Source organism: Agelaius tricolor, unplaced genomic scaffold, assembly GCF_023055355.1.
Source record: "Agelaius tricolor isolate 1412-34295 unplaced genomic scaffold, bAgeTri1.0.p SCAF_37, whole genome shotgun sequence".
Lineage (NCBI taxonomy): Eukaryota > Metazoa > Chordata > Aves > Passeriformes > Icteridae > Agelaius > Agelaius tricolor.
Genome location: NW_027269297.1, coordinates 3,062,216 through 3,077,442, shown reverse-complemented (window position 1 = coordinate 3,077,442; position 15,227 = coordinate 3,062,216). Strand labels below are relative to the sequence as shown.

General features: G+C 49.0%; 1 protein-coding gene across 11 annotated transcripts in view; it reads left to right on the top strand.

Moving 5' to 3' along the window:
- The window catches only part of CACNA1B (calcium voltage-gated channel subunit alpha1 B), a 334,736-nt gene that overhangs the window by 271,999 nt on the left and 47,510 nt on the right, over positions 1–15,227 (top strand). For all 11 annotated transcript variants that reach the window (XM_071453699.1, XM_071453697.1, XM_071453694.1 and 8 more), the window contains 6 exons: positions 567–727; positions 1,771–1,908; positions 2,712–2,913; positions 4,494–4,658; positions 5,659–5,769; positions 5,929–6,012. In XM_071453699.1, the coding sequence (XP_071309800.1) occupies positions 567–727; positions 1,771–1,908; positions 2,712–2,913; positions 4,494–4,658; positions 5,659–5,769; positions 5,929–6,012 (861 nt within the window). The remainder of the gene's footprint in view (positions 1–566; positions 728–1,770; positions 1,909–2,711; positions 2,914–4,493; positions 4,659–5,658; positions 5,770–5,928; positions 6,013–15,227) is intronic.

The following is a 15,227-nucleotide window of genomic DNA, read 5'->3' as shown; positions in this document are numbered from 1 at the left end:
TCCAATAGTTTTTGTCCAACCACTGGAATTAAAATCCAAACCAGTGCAATTTTCATTTTATAATGAAATATTTGCTCAGGACTAATATTGTCTTGACAAGCTGTGATTGTCTTTATAAATGTTATGAGCAGCATCAGAAGATTCAGTGGCACAGCCAAAGTTGTGGATAAAGCAGGAGATGAAGGAAGCTGGAGTTATTTCTCGCAGCTTTGGGAAGTGTTTGGGAAGCAAAAATCCATTGAAGCATCCTTGGGTGGTGGGATGGGTAATGAGTCCCAAATGAGAGAGATTTAGGTGGGATATTGGGAAGGAATTGTTCCCTGTGAGGGTGGGCAGGCCCTGGCACAGGGTGGCTGCCCCTGGATCCCTGGAAGTGTCTAAGGCCAGGCTGGATGGGGCTTGGAGCAGGCTGGGACAGTGGGAGGTGGGAATGAGATGATCTTCAAGATTCCTTCCAGCCCAAACCCTTCTGTGATTCCCTGAGTGTGATTAAATGGTGGTGCCAAGATTTTGGATGAACTCTTCCTTTCTTCCCACCCCTTGACCTTGTCCCCCTGCACCCCCAGGCTGTCTTTGACTGCGTGGTGAACTCCCTGAAGAACGTCCTCAACATCCTCATTGTTTACATGCTCTTCATGTTCATCTTCGCCGTCATCGCCGTGCAGCTCTTCAAGGGCCGCTTCTTCTACTGCACGGACGAGTCCAAGGAGCTGGAGAAGGACTGCAGGTACAGCTGGGAGCAGGGAATGGCAGGGAGCAGCTCCCTCCAGCTCCCCAGGCTGGCCCAAAGGCAGGCATTTGCTCAGTGGGAAGAGTCTCCTGTAAATAAGAGCAATGATTCAGCTCAGGTACCCTGGAAGTGAATTTCCCCTTCTTTTTCTTTAGCAGCTCTGTCATTCCTGCCTCTGATCTTCAGGATAGAGGGGAGGCAGCTTCCTTTCTGGGAAAGCTGAGTGTGATGTTTGAGAAGGGATTGTGATAGTGTGACTCCTCTTTCCACCTGTTGCCTCCATTCTTAGAGCTCTTATGAATTAGAAAAACACACTGAATAAATAATCAGAAGCGTGGGACGTTAAAGAGCTACTAATTAGCAAGGACAGGGACAGGATGTGAATATCTTAAAAGCCCTGTCATGCTTTGTTCTTCCCAGCAGGCTGGCAAGGTGTGTTGTGCATCTCATTAGCTTTTTTCTTGGCACCCAAAGCACCTCCTCAGCACTGTCCTGCTCTGCCCATCCTTCTCCTGCTGCCTGGCACCTGCAGGGCTCGTCCCTGGTGGGGTCCCAGGGGCTGTCAGTACAGTTCTTCCTTAGAAAAATGCAGCTAAATTACGGAAAGGGATGTGAAATTACAGACTAGGGTAGATTGGAGAGGGTTCTCCACATGCCAGGCCCCTCAGAGTGGGATACATTTAGGAATTAGATCCGACCCTCGAGTAGGAGGCAGAGATGTTTCCCCATCAAGCAGAAGTTTCCTGTGGGGTCAGACAGTTGAGAGGCAGGCATGGTGTTAATGGCTGGCTTTGTCTAATGAATGAATGAATGCCCTGATTAAAACCTTTTTCATTTTCACACCTCAGGTCCAGTTCCCATGGCTAGAACTGGCTCAAAAATTGGCTTTAACTTCTGTCATGGACTTTGAGGGAGTCCCTTTGTCTTTTACCCACAGCACAGTCCAGACTGCGCTGCTGGGGCTTTCCAACACTCCTGAGTGCTAAGAAATGCCTGATCTGCTTTAATTCTCTCATTGGCTCCAAATCTCTTTTTCCTAGGGGTCAGTACCTCGATTATGAAAAAAATGAGGTGGAGGCACAGCCGAGGGAATGGAAAAAATACGAGTTCCACTATGACAACGTGCTCTGGGCTCTGCTCACGCTCTTCACCGTGTCCACAGGGGAAGGGTGGCCAACGTGAGTACATGGCAGTGGCAGGGGCTGATGGTGCAGGTAAAGCAGGTCCCCAGAGCTCTGAGGGACAGCAGGTGACCTGAGAAATGAGAAAAGTCTTTTATCAGCTAAGTTTTGTGTGATTATTGGGTGAACCAGCAGGCAGAGCTCTGCATTTTCTCAGAAAGTTTTCAGTTCTTGCTTCAGGCTTTTGGACTCACACATCTTTGTCAGGGGTAAAACTGATAATGGAAATGGCAGAAAATGAAGGGGAAAAAGTGCTGTGAGCTCTGCTGAAAGTCTGCTGGGTGTGACAGGCCCCAAATGACTTTTCCTGTTCAGCACATGACTTTATTTTGGGACACGTGGAGTGCAGTGTGTGGCCAGGGCTTCCCCGCCTCCACGTTCAACTCTTTCATAAAATAAAGACTAAAACAGCATCAGCCTCCCTTTTCCAGTCCCTCACTGTGTTCCCCTATTTGGATGTCATCAACACCTCTCTTTTCCCACTCTTACTCCATCCCTGTTGACCAGAGAAGAGAAGCCAGATCCAGCTGGATCCTCTCCCCTTTGGGAGGTCAGGGGGGATCAGTGGATCTGGGCACAGCAAATCTCCACCATTCTGCAGAATGGTGAGAACAAAGGGTTTCCCTAAAAATATCCTCAAGGAAAACTTCTTCCCAGCCTCGTGGGTGGGAGCAAGCTTTTCCTGAGCATATGTGGAAAACCCTGCACGTGAGTGAAGGCCAGGGAGTGATTCTCAGGGGGTCCTTGGTGCTTCCCAGGGATTGTGTTGACCTTTCCTCTCTCTTTGCATTTGCTTGCAGTGTGCTGAAGCACTCGGTGGATGCCACCTACGAGGAACAGGGGCCCAGCCCTGGCTACAGGATGGAAATGTCCATCTTTTACGTGGTGTATTTTGTTGTCTTCCCTTTTTTCTTTGTCAACATCTTTGTGGCGTTAATCATCATCACCTTCCAGGAGCAAGGAGATAAAGTGATGTCAGAGTGCAGCCTCGAGAAAAACGAGGTACCCACCTCTTGTGACTCCAGAGTTGGTGTTCCAGGGGCTTCAGAGCCCCTGGGTGCTGGTGGAAGTCCACCCCCTGTTCCCCCTGTGCTGGGGGATTGGAGAGCAGTGGTTATTGGAGGGTGTGTGGTGTAGAGACCAAAGAAATGAGTGGCTGTTTCAGCTTCTGCATAAAAAAAACACCCAGGGAGAGTCCCCAAGTGCTTCCTGTTGGGAACCACTGTCACACATCCCCCTGGACCACACCACAGTGAGGATGGGGAGGCCCTGGCAGAAGCTGTCCCATCCCTGGCAGTGCCCAAGGCCCGGCTGGATGGGGCTTGGAGCAGCCTGGGACAGTGGAAGGTGTCCCTGCCATGGCAGGGATGGCAGTGGATGGGCCTTAAGGTCCTTTCCAGCCCAAACCATTCCATGATTTTATGTTTGCTTGAGTGTGGAGGGGTAGAAGGAGGCAAACCTTGAGGGCAGACCTCAGAAACCAAACTGAGGTTCAACTACTGTGAAAATTCTTCTCTCCAGGTTAATTTTGTGCCTGGCTGGGATTTTTCCTCCTTGCAACAGCCCAAAGGAGATGCCTTGAGAAGAGTGCAAGACCAGGGCAGAAGAAGCTGTGAGGCTTTTCTTTAAAACCCCCCAAAATACCATTGTTTTCCACTCAGGGACCTCCTGAGCTGGTTTTTCTTTAGTTACTGGCATCTGTGTATCTTCCTGCCATGGGTGTATCCAGTTTCCTTCGCAATCCATGCAGATTTTTAGCATCTGCAGCATCCTTCCTCCAGGGTCCCACAGCCTCAATGACCTCTTTTGGGAAGAACCATCTCTTTTCATATATTTTGAAACTGGAGCCTGATTTTTGATGAAAAGAGATGAATTTTTAAGTGATTTTTAATTAGTTCCTTGTTTGTCTAAATGAACAAAAAGTCCAAAATAAAGCAGAATGTTTAGAGAGCTTTACCCATGTTATTTTCCAACTGAACAGAAAGTGATTTCAGACTTGCAATTTTTATGTAAATTCAAGTTGAGAAAACGCTCCAGAATCAAAACCTCTTGTAGAAAGCAATTTTTATCACAGTTTTATATCCATAATAAAGTGAACAGAAATAGCCAGTGAAGGGGATCTCTGAGAGTTCCCCCAAGAGTTTTTGGTGGATAATTTATTGGTAAATTCAGTTCTCATTTTATGAAACATTCTGAGCTCTTCGGGTGTTGCCGTGTGTGAGGACACACCCAAGTTCCACAATACTTTTTAAAAACCACAAATAACATCTTTACCAATCCTCTGGTTCCTATAATCACCCATCAGGAGGAATTGGAAATGTTTTTGGAAGTGTGAAGGGATCAGGACCTAGGAGAAGCTGGGCTCTAATAGAATGTGGTAGGACTGCAGGAGACATAGGAAAGTTATAGGGTAAATATTCCAGGAGAATGGATGAGGATCTGGGGATCCTCTGCTGCATTTTACAGGAACAGCCAGTACTCACTTGGTGTTAATGCTCTGCTCACTCTCCCAGCCATATCCTGATGGATAAAGACTTCCAGCCCTTTTTGTGGCACCTTTTCATCCCCTTTTTGTTTTGTAGAGGGCCTGCATAGACTTTGCCATAAGTGCCAAGCCCCTGACCCGCTACATGCCTCAGAACAAGCAATCCTTCCAGTACAAGATGTGGAAATTCGTGGTGTCCCCTCCCTTTGAGTACTTTATCATGGTCATGATTGCTCTCAACACCATCGTCCTCATGATGAAGGTGAGTGGGATCTCCCTGAATCTTGGAATTTTGGGCTGTTGGCTGGAGAGACTCTCACCTTGAAAGCTGGGGGGGCTCAGCAGAGCAGCCACCACTCCCTGTGTGCCTGGTGGGATTCCTGTGGCCCCTGAGGGAGGTGGATTAGCTGGGATGAGATCCCACCATGGGGTTTCCTGCAGAGTGGTGGTTGGGCTCAGCCCCTTTGAGTGTGTGACCATGGGATGGGAACTGGGATCTGCAGGTCCTGATCTCCAGCCCAGCCTGAGCTTTCTCCTGCAGAGCAGGGTCTTGGGGCTGCTCAAAGTCCAGTCAGGCCATGGGAATTCAAACTGAAACAGAGTAGGTTTAGATGGGATATTGGGAAGGAATTCTCCCTTGGGAGGGTGGGCAGGCCCTGGCACAGGTGCCCAGAGCAGCTGGGGCTGCCCCTGGATCCCTGGCAGTGCCCAAGGCCAGGCTGGACAGGGCTGGGAGCACCTGGGACAGTGGGAGGTGTCCCTGCCATGGCAGGGGTGGCACTGGATGGAATTTAAGGTCCCTTCCAACCCAAGACATTCTATTATTCTGTGAAATTACTCAATTTTGGAACAGCATCAGGCTCCTGGGATGTGATCCAGAGTGGGGGAAGAGACACAGGTAGATGATGTCCCCTCCTATCCCTTGCCTGTCTTAGAGTATCTTCACAATCAAGGAGGCCCCATATTAGTGGAAGAAACAGTTCTGCACTTGTCCTCTGGGTTGGAAAATGCCCTTCCTCCCTCCTGGTCCGTGTGTGCTCATAGGGGGATGTCCCTCAGCAACAGTCTCCACTGCTGGGGATATTCCAGCTGCCCCCTCAGTACAGGATGGAGCAAGAGAGACAGGAATAATTGTGTTGTAACCCCAAATCCTGCTCAAATTGAGCACAGAATCCTAACTAAAATGAGCAGGAATCAGCTGGGCAAGGTTTTACTCTTGTCAGTGATCTTCCAGTAACAGCCCTTCTTCCATCCTGCTTTAGTTCTATGATGCTCCAGAAGCATACGAAGAAATGCTGAAATGCCTGAATATTGTGTTTACATCCATGTTTTCCATGGAATGTGTGCTGAAGATCATTGCCTTTGGTGTGCTGGTAGGTGCCCTCCTTCTTCCCTTCCACCTCTTTCCCCTCTTGAAATGTTCACATTTCATGATGCACATTTAAAAACAAACAAAAAAATCCCTGACCTGTGCTGGCAAAAAAATAATAACCCCTGGATCCCTCTATTTCCCTTGTGTTCTCATTTGGCAGAATTATTTCCGAGATGCCTGGAATGTCTTTGATTTTGTAACAGTGTTGGGAAGTATTACTGATATTTTAGTAACAGAGATTGCGGTAAGTACAGTTTGCTCAATTTATTTCATTTATAAACAAAGCTGTGCCCTGTCAAGACACTGAACCTTCTCCCTACCAGCCTTATTCCCTGGAGCTGCCTCTGGGAGTCATGATGGCCTTGGCTGACCCTGTTCCATGAGCTCAGCTGAGCACAGCTGTCTGCCCCAAAGAGGGAAGGCTCTCATGAGAAGCACAGTGCTCGTGACTCTGCCAGGAAGCAGCTCCCTCTCTCCTGCAGCAAACTACTCCATCCCCAGGCCTTTTCTGCCTGTTCATGGAAAAATCCTGCTGAATTTAGAGAGGGAAAAGACTAAAGGGATTCTGCTGTGTTAAAGTGGGAGGTTTTTTGCAGGGCATGTGTCTGGCCCTTGGGGTTCCTGCCCAGTGTGGGTCACAGGGCAGGGTGAGGGTGAAGGGAAGTGACAGGGACACAGGGAAAGGAAGAGGTGAAGAGTCTGGACTGGGGGAATGTTCTTGTCACAAAAGCTCTGTAGGGCAATGAATAAACAAACAGCTTTCACATAGGATTTCTGGCCAGCCCTACAAGGGCTGCTGTCTCCCTGCTAACAAGCCTTGTACATCTCACAAAGTGCCCAGACTCATCATTAAATTCTGAAGGATTTTTCCTTAAGGGCAGCCAATGTCTGTCTCAATCCCTGACAGTCTGATATTACCTGATGTATAAATTGCTCCTCTCCTCTCCCAGTGCATGCTGTAGCTGATGATGTATCAGAGTGTGATGAATTTGAACTTGACCATAACTTTTTTCCTCAGTCCCAGGGGTTTGCCTGTAGATCTGTTTTGTGTGTGCTCAGAACTGTGCTCCTCACATTCCTTTACAGGTGGTGGTGAAGACCATGTGACTGTTTCTAACAAAATGCATTTTTATTTAACCTCCTTGGTACAAAATAATGCACAACCCCCCAGGTTTGCTTCCCCATACAAATGATGTTCATTTATCTGCTGGTGAATCCTATGTTGTAGACTTTGGATTTTGTTTTCAGTGCAGCCAGGCTGAAGTTTCTCAGCTCACCCTCTCTGAGTGCTGTGGGAAGGCACAGGGTGCTTGTCCCCACTCCCTCTGCCATGGGATGTGTTTTCTTGCCAAGGGGCACCCAAACTTTTGCCATGGTTTGAAAATTTGTGAAAATATTTGCAAGTCAGCCACAAACAGACTGAAGCTTTTCCTGCCCCACTTTGGCCACGTTTCCTTGGAGGAAGCAGCACTGACAGCTCACACAGGGTAAGGGAGCCTCTGGTTGCTCCCAGACTGGTGTCTTCTCCTTCAGGAAGGTTTCTACTTCTCGACACCAAGCCCACATGCTGCTAAGATCCTCATTTTTGGAGCTATTTCACAGGCAAGGAGCAGCCACGGTGTTGCCCTTCCCTGCTCAGTTCAGGGGACATTGCCTCTCCCTCCAGCTCCCACAGCACAGCCCAGCCAGGGAACTGGATCAGGCTGGGCTCTGAGACATTTCAGCATCAAAACCTTTACAGAGTTGTGGGAATTACCCCTAAAACTCCAACAGGGCTAAGCTCCCAGGGGCCCATGTGCCTTTCCCTTCTCCTCCCGGGTGGGAAAGAAGAGGTTTTTTGGTTTATGAGCAACTGGATCCATTCAGTACTAAAAGAGGATTTTCTGAAGGAAGTCACCAGATTCCCTTGGCAGTGTCCAACATGGAGCTGATCATGAATATGTCTCATATAAAAGCCAGATGTCCCCAGGACCACTGCAGCCCTGAGCTCTCAGTCCTTCATGTCTCTGCTCTCTCTAAATTCTCTCCCTTCTGCAGCACCCAGGAGGGGTTGATCTCTTCTCCCAAGTAAAAAGCAGCAAGGGGAAACAGCCTCAGGTAGCTCCAGAGGAAGTTCAGGGTAGATATTAGGAATAATTGCTTCATGGAAGGGATGGTCAGGCACTGGAACAGGTGGAGTCCCCATCCCTGGAGGGATTTGAAAGCTGTGTGCATGTGGCACTTGGGGACACTGTTTAATGGTGGCCTTGGCAGTGCTGGGGGAATCTCAATGATTTCAGAGCTCTTTTCCAATGTGAACAATTCCCTGATTTCTGTGTAGCCACCAGATCTCCTTCTCTGCTTTTCCATTCAGACAGAGATAGCCCATGGGTCGTCATTCCCTGCCACTTTTCCTTCTAAACTTGGTTTTCAGCACTTCTTTGATGCAGCTCCTGCCTGATCTCTCTCCAGCAGCTCTCCATCTCCAGGGGACAGCCACCAGCACACACTTCCCTAAGCCACACACATCCATGCCAGCCTCCCACAGGGACCATGGACAGGGATCAGAGGGATCTACACCGTGCCCTGAGCAGCTCAGCTTGCTTGCAGAGGACACTGATGGCCAGGCCTGGACACCCCTGCTTTGTTCTGGCACTGGGTGTTGGCAGTGGTGCCCTGAAGATCACACTGATAATAGGATTGATAATGGGATTGATAACAGGATTGGTAATGGCAGCTGGCAGGATGCCCCAATGGAATTCATTGCACTTCAGCCAGTGGATGTGGTCTTGTACCAGGCTCTCCACTGCCACTAAAACCTTCCTGCCCTCAAAGCCAGGCTGGACAGGGCTTGGAGCAACCTGGGACAGTGGAAGGTCCCTGCCCATGGCAGGTGGGGGAAGAAGATGGGGCTTTAATGTCCCTTCCAACCCAAACCATTCCAAGATTTTATGGTTCTCCCCTTCCAGTCCTGAGGACGGAAAAGCAGCAGAAGGATGCAGGCCTCTGTTCCTGCCCCATGTGACCAGCTTTGGGATATTTTGTTGAACTGCAATTTCACCTGCTTTAAATACTTCTGGTACTGAGACCCTGTCACTGCAGGCCCCCAGCTGGGTAATAAATAGCATTGACTCTGTGATTCTCAGAAGGCTGATCAATCACTTTTTTATACTAATTAAGAAACCCATCACCCTTACAAATAGTCACAACACAGGTGGACCCAATTGCTCCTCTAATCCAAACACCATCACCATTGGCCAATTAAGAAACCACCCTTTGGTAAACAAATCTCCATAACACATTCCACATGTGCACAACAACAGGTGCAGCAAGTGAAGATTAGAATTGTTTCTCATTCTTTTCTCTGATCTTCTCACAGCCTTCCCCAGAAAGGCCTGGGAAAGTTGTGTTTCTCTCTGTGGCCAGAGAGCTGCTGCCACAAGAACCAATGTAGAAAAATGAACCAACAGAACCAGTCTGATCCAATTTTGTACCAATAGTTCCAAAATAGAACCAAGTTTAGAAAAATGAAGGAAAAAAGGGCTGAAAGAGCTGATGCAGAGATGTGAACGTGCAGGGATGGAGGTGAGGAGCAGGAGGTGCCTCTCTCACAGAGCCCAGCCCAGGTGTGGCCTCTGCCCAGCCTCTTTCCCTTTGCAATTCCATGTAAGGCTGGGGATGAGCATCCACTCAGCTGCTGCTGAACCAAGCCCACCTCACCTTCCTCACCTCAGGGCACTCTCCTGGAGCAGGGAAAGAGCAGAGAGGAGAAGAGCTCTTGGATCAGTCCCACAGCTGTGTCCTCGACAGGGAATGGCCCTTTCTCCATGTGCCTTCCTCAGCTCCAGCCTCCCCTGCTCAGCTGGGCAGAGCTTGGGGCAGCCCCTTCAGCCCCTCCAACCCTCCTGGCAGCCATTCCCACGGAGTTTCCTCAGCTGGGAAGTCCAGGTGACAGCCACAAGGTGACCCTGACTGCCAGCCTGCAGCTGTCCCTGTCCCAGCACCCTCCAGGTTCCCATGGAGATGTTTCCTAGGTGTGACACTGAGCTCAGGCTCACAAATTGTTGCCACAGCACTGTTTTCCTCCATATTTTCCAGCTAGAAGTGTTCTCCAAAGGTAAATAATCCTGGGTGGCCTCACCTTGAGAGACTTGGCTTCCACCAGCCTTGTTTGGTACCTTTAACCCTCTGAGAAGTAAAGACAAAAGGAAAAGAAATGTGTGGATTAATTGCTTTGTTTTAATTTTCCTGGTCATGTCACATGTAATTTACTTTGTGATTGTAGTGGAATATCTATTTTTTTTTTATTTCCTCAGGCAAAAGCATGAATGTCAGTTTTTTTACCCTCAGGAAATGAGGGAAAAGAGGTGGGATTAAGGAGAAGGTGTCCTTGTGGACACAGTCGGCCTTGGGAGGCTGAGTGGGTGTTTAGCAAACTGACATCTATTTCTATGCCTGGAAATATAAAAAGCCATCCTGAGAAGTGTTTTGTGAATTGTCTCCAAATTTGCATTACAAACTGAAATGCAAATAACAACTGCCCTGTCTGTGTTACCTCAAGGATCTCCGAATCTCTTTTGGTTGAAAGCATTTTTTATTTCTGGAGTTCCCATAAAATAACACCTCCCCCGATAGCCCAACGGTTTTTTTCCAGTGAAATTTTTCAGAGTTTCCTTTTTGCTTGTCCTGATTACTCATTTTCTCTTTTGTTTCCTGTTTTTGTTCCTTATTTTCCTTATCTACCTGCTGAATCACGCCATCCAATCAACATACAATGCGAAAACCATGTCTCCGTCTGTATGTTGTGCACCTGCTGCTCAAAAAAAAAATATAAAACTTTGTAAATAATCTTGCAAATATCCATCCATGACAACATCACATATAGGACACGGTTGGTTTCATTGAATTTAAACAATTCTTTAAATTCTCTGCTTTGATTTTCTCTCGTTTTTCTTTGATTTGATATGGTTTTGGTTTGGTTTTGTTTTGGTTTTTTTTTTTTGATGAGAGTTCTGATTGCACTGGTGGAAAAGCCTCACTGCAGCGTGCCCCAAAGTGGCTTCTGCCCTGCACCTCCCTCCCTGGGCTCATTGGTGACCTGAGCAGTTGCCAATAGCCCGTCCCTGCTCCCTGTGCCACCCCTGTGCCCAAGGGGACACTGCCACTTGCTTTATTTCTATGGGAAATTAGAGGAGATGGCGAGGGAAGGATGTTCTGCACCTGGAAACGCTGGGTTTGGAGGTGGTGGTACCAAATTCAGCTCTCTGTAAGTGGGTTTGGCTTCTTTTTGGATGAGAGGATGGAGCTTTCTGCTGAAGGAAGCACCTGACAGCCTTGCAGGGGTTTTAACCTATGCATTGTAAGGCAGAAATATTATTGGGGTGATGGCAGACTCGCTTCCCTCAAATCAAAAATGATGGGAAAGAAGGATCTTAAATTGGAAAATTCTCTGTGACACCTACCCAAAGAAGAACCCATCTTGCCACCACAGTGGACACAGAGTCACTGGATGCAAACACAAAACCCCAAGTAAAATGAATAAATCATGTTATGACCAGAGCTGAAAAGTACCAGGAACCAGATCCCACTGGGAATTCAGTGCCAAAGTGCAAATTTATTCCAAAAATGCCTTTGGAAATATTGAAATTTATCTTTGAAAATCACCAATTAAACAAAAGCGAATCCATAAAGGAAAATGCAATCAAAAATATATCTATATTTCTATTCTTAATTATTTTGGCTATAGTTGATGACACAAATGAGACCAAAGACTTCTCAAAAATCCTTGCTCAGCCACCTAACACCAGCTCTTGGATCTGTGAACATCCATGTTTCCTGTTGCACAGTTGCTGTTAAGAAAGAAATCAGGGTGAATTTTTATTTCCAGGTTGCACAGAAACTCCATGCATGTTCATGGAGGGTCCTGGGGGGACTTTTCTGCTGGCGTGAAGCAGAGAAAAAGACAATGTGTAAGCTCAGTGCAAGCCAAGAAGGGAATCCTCCATGGTGCTGGATCCCTTCCAGATGTGTGGGAGCTCTCAGGATAAATTTGGAGACTTTGCTGCACACTTGGCCCAGGCAGCACAGAAAAGGGCTCTGGCATTAGCTGTGAACATAAAAATATTTTAGGGAAAAATCAGTTTGCTAAATTTTGGCAGCTGTCCCTGTTACTGGTCAAAGATTGAAAAGCTCATCCTGCACTTTGTTAGGATTGGGGTTATTCCATAGAGACAGATCCAGGCTCCTTTGACCACTTGGCATCCAGGTGAGGACTTTGGAGCACCTCATTGTCCTCTGGAGCTGCTGCAGTGACCCAGCAGGAGCAGCAAAGCTGAGAGGAATCCTGGAGAGGGGGAGCCGAGGGCAGAGCTCCCATCTCTGCTCTGGGCCAGGGACAGGAGCCAGGGCACGGCTGGGGCTGGGCCAGGGCAGCTCAGGCTGGAGCTCAGGGCAAGGTTCTTCCCCCAGAGGGTGCTGGCACTGCCCAGGCTCCCCAGGGAATGGGCACGGCCCCGAGGCTGCCAGAGCTCCAGGAGCCTTTGGGCAGCGCTGCCAGGGATGCCCAGGCTGGGGTTGCTGGGACAGGGGCTGGGCAGGGACAGGGGCTGCATTTGATGATCCTGGTGGTCCCTTCCTGCTCAGGATATTCTGTGATTCTGTCAAGCAGGGAATAAGGAGAGTTCTGGGCATCACACACAAAATAATTGTTCCAGCATTCCTGACTCAGGATGGAAGGACTGATAGGAAGTCCCTCCAAAGGCACCGTCCTCGAGACACAGGCAAGGGTGGCAAAAATCTTCAGCCTCTTAAAATCAGCAGTGGATTCCCCAAGCTCCAGATGAAGCCAAAGCATTGTGCAAGATTCAGGAAAACTTCAGTGCTGACAATACCACAGACATTTACATGGGAACTCAGCCCCTTCCTTATCAGTAATTCCTTAATTAATTTATTAATAAGGTGATTCTTGTTGATGCCAGATGAAGAGAAGTCCTAAAGCTTCCTGAGTGAGCCCATTCTTGCTTGGTCAGCTGCCTCTTCCTGCTGCTCCTTCTGCATCCCTGTGGACAGAGGGAGCAGCTCCTGTGCTGGGCAGGAAACCACTCCACTGCTGAGGGCACTGGGACACAGATCCAGGCAGTGCCTGTGCCCTGCTCTTTGTGGCTTTCCTGATTTTCAGCATGGAAAACTCTGGAGCTCCCAAAAGAAGCAGGACATGGAGATCATGGAGTGCAGAGGAGGTCATGGAGCTGCTCCAAGGGCTGGAGGAAGCTCTGGAACCAGGCTGGGAGAGCTGGGGGTGCTCACCTGGAGAGGAGAAGGCTCCAGGGAGAGCTCAGAGCCCCTAAAGGGGCTCCAGGAGAGCTGGAGAGGGACTGGGAACAAGGATGGAGGGACAGGACCCAGGGAATGGCTCCCACTGCCAGAGGGCAGGGCTGGATGGGACATTGGGAATTAGGAATTGTTCCCTGGCAGGGTGGGTAGGCCCTGGCACAGGGTGCCCAGAGCAGCTGGGGCTGCCCCTGGATCCCTGGCAGTGCCCAAGGCCAGGCTGGACAGGGCTGGGAGCACCTGGGACAGTGGGAGGTGTCCCTGCCATGGCAGGGCTGGCACTGGATGGAATTTAAGGTCTCTTCCAACCCAAACCATTCTGGGATTCTATGAAAACAACCTAACAAAGGGTAACAGAGCAGGCTCCCATGGTGGGACAGCCTCCAAGGGCAGCTCTTTATCAGTGGTGTTTATTCTCCTTGTTTCCCACTCTCCCCAGTTTTCTTCAGGGATGCATGGCCCATCTCCTGTTGTGGGAAGTGGTGGCAGTGCCTGGCCATGCCCAGACCCCCAGGCTCCCTTCAGTGCCAGCCCTTCCTTTTTCAGGAAAATACTGACAGGCCAGGGGGAAATGATTTTCCAAACCTAATTTATTATTTCTCAGATGGGTGACAAAATCCCAAAGCTCTGGTGCCTGTTGTGAGCACCGTGAGCATCTGTGCAACAGGAAAGCAAAAAAAAACCAACCTGGAAAAGATGACTTTGATAACCCAGACATCAGAAATGTGCATGGCACAGAGGTGGCTCAGTGGGAGGAGAACTGATGCCAAAAACTGTTTTACCTGAGAAATACAGCAAAGTGGAGTTTCCCCTTTGGCTGCATGCCATCCCAATTGCTGCCTGGAGAGTCGAGGTGTGGGAGGATGGTTTGGTCTGTGGGGTGCTGAGGGTGCCACACACACACGTGGAGCCCCTGCAGCCCCCAGCAGTGTGGGGAACTGGCCTCTCTCTCCGGGCAGTGCTGAGAACGGCCCTTCCAACATCCCAGGGTGGTGGGAGGGGGATTTTCCTGGGTTGGGAGTGGCTCCACATGGAGCCAAGGCTTTCACTGCTCTTTAGGAAGTGTCAATGCCAGAGTTAAATAGGGAATGTGGGGGGAAAAAAGAAATCTATGGACTGTTTGTCCATCTGAATCCCAGGGAATGAGGGGATCACAGACATAACTGCACAGTCTTGAACCCTTTTCACATTTCTATCCTTTTTCCATGGTAGCACTGGGGTAGCTCAGATTGCAAGGAGCCCAGCCCAAAGCAGGTTTTAAACATCCTGGCAGCTGGGCTGATGAGGTTTTAGCAAAGCCTGAGCAGGAGAATGTTCCTGCTGCTGGGCTGCAGTTATGTGAGAGGAGGGAGATCCTACAGGATCCTGCAGAGATGGATCCTGTGCCCCTGCTCCTCCTTGGAGCCAAAGGATTGTGCACAGCAAAATCTGGCTTGAGCATTGCTCTGAAATTAAAATCAGACTTTCAGGCCTAAGTGCTGCCAGCATTACACATGAGGGCTGATCTAGTTCCCACTGCTGGGGAGATGTTCCTGATTAAAAGGGCTCATGGTTAAACCTCTGCCCTGCCCTGGGCCCGGCTCACAGTGGGAAGAAGAACCCCATTAGTGATGGTCCCCATTACCCAGCTGGGCCCCAGCTCTGCCCCAGGGCCCCTCCCTGGCCCTGCCCTGCTCAGGTGAGTGCAGCTGGACTGTTGTGAAGGGAAGGTAAGCGCTGTGAAAACAAACCTGGAGCTGATGCTGGGACAAACTGGACATTTTCAGTGCCTGTTGTACTGCCCAACCCAGGGGAATCCTCGCTCGTGCTTTGCCTGCCAGAGATGGCTTCTATTGCTGGCTTGAATGAGCTCAGTGTTGTCTGCTCCTTCATTGAACATTCCTGTGCTTTTCTCTTTTCTCTTTATTTGAAGATCGAGTTTGATTTTCGGTCTGTGCCTAACTCTTGAGCTGCTTGTGTTTTTAACCTGAGAGAAACCGAGTGCATGCTTGAGACTTGAGTTCTGGAACTCTTTGATGGGATTGGTGGAATGCAATGCTAATGGCCCCAAAACTGAGCTGGCATTGAAAGAATCCATAGATCCAACAAGCCCCCCAATTTCAGCATGAGCTCTGTAGCCAAATGAGCAAGAAATGTGGGTCAGTTCAAAGT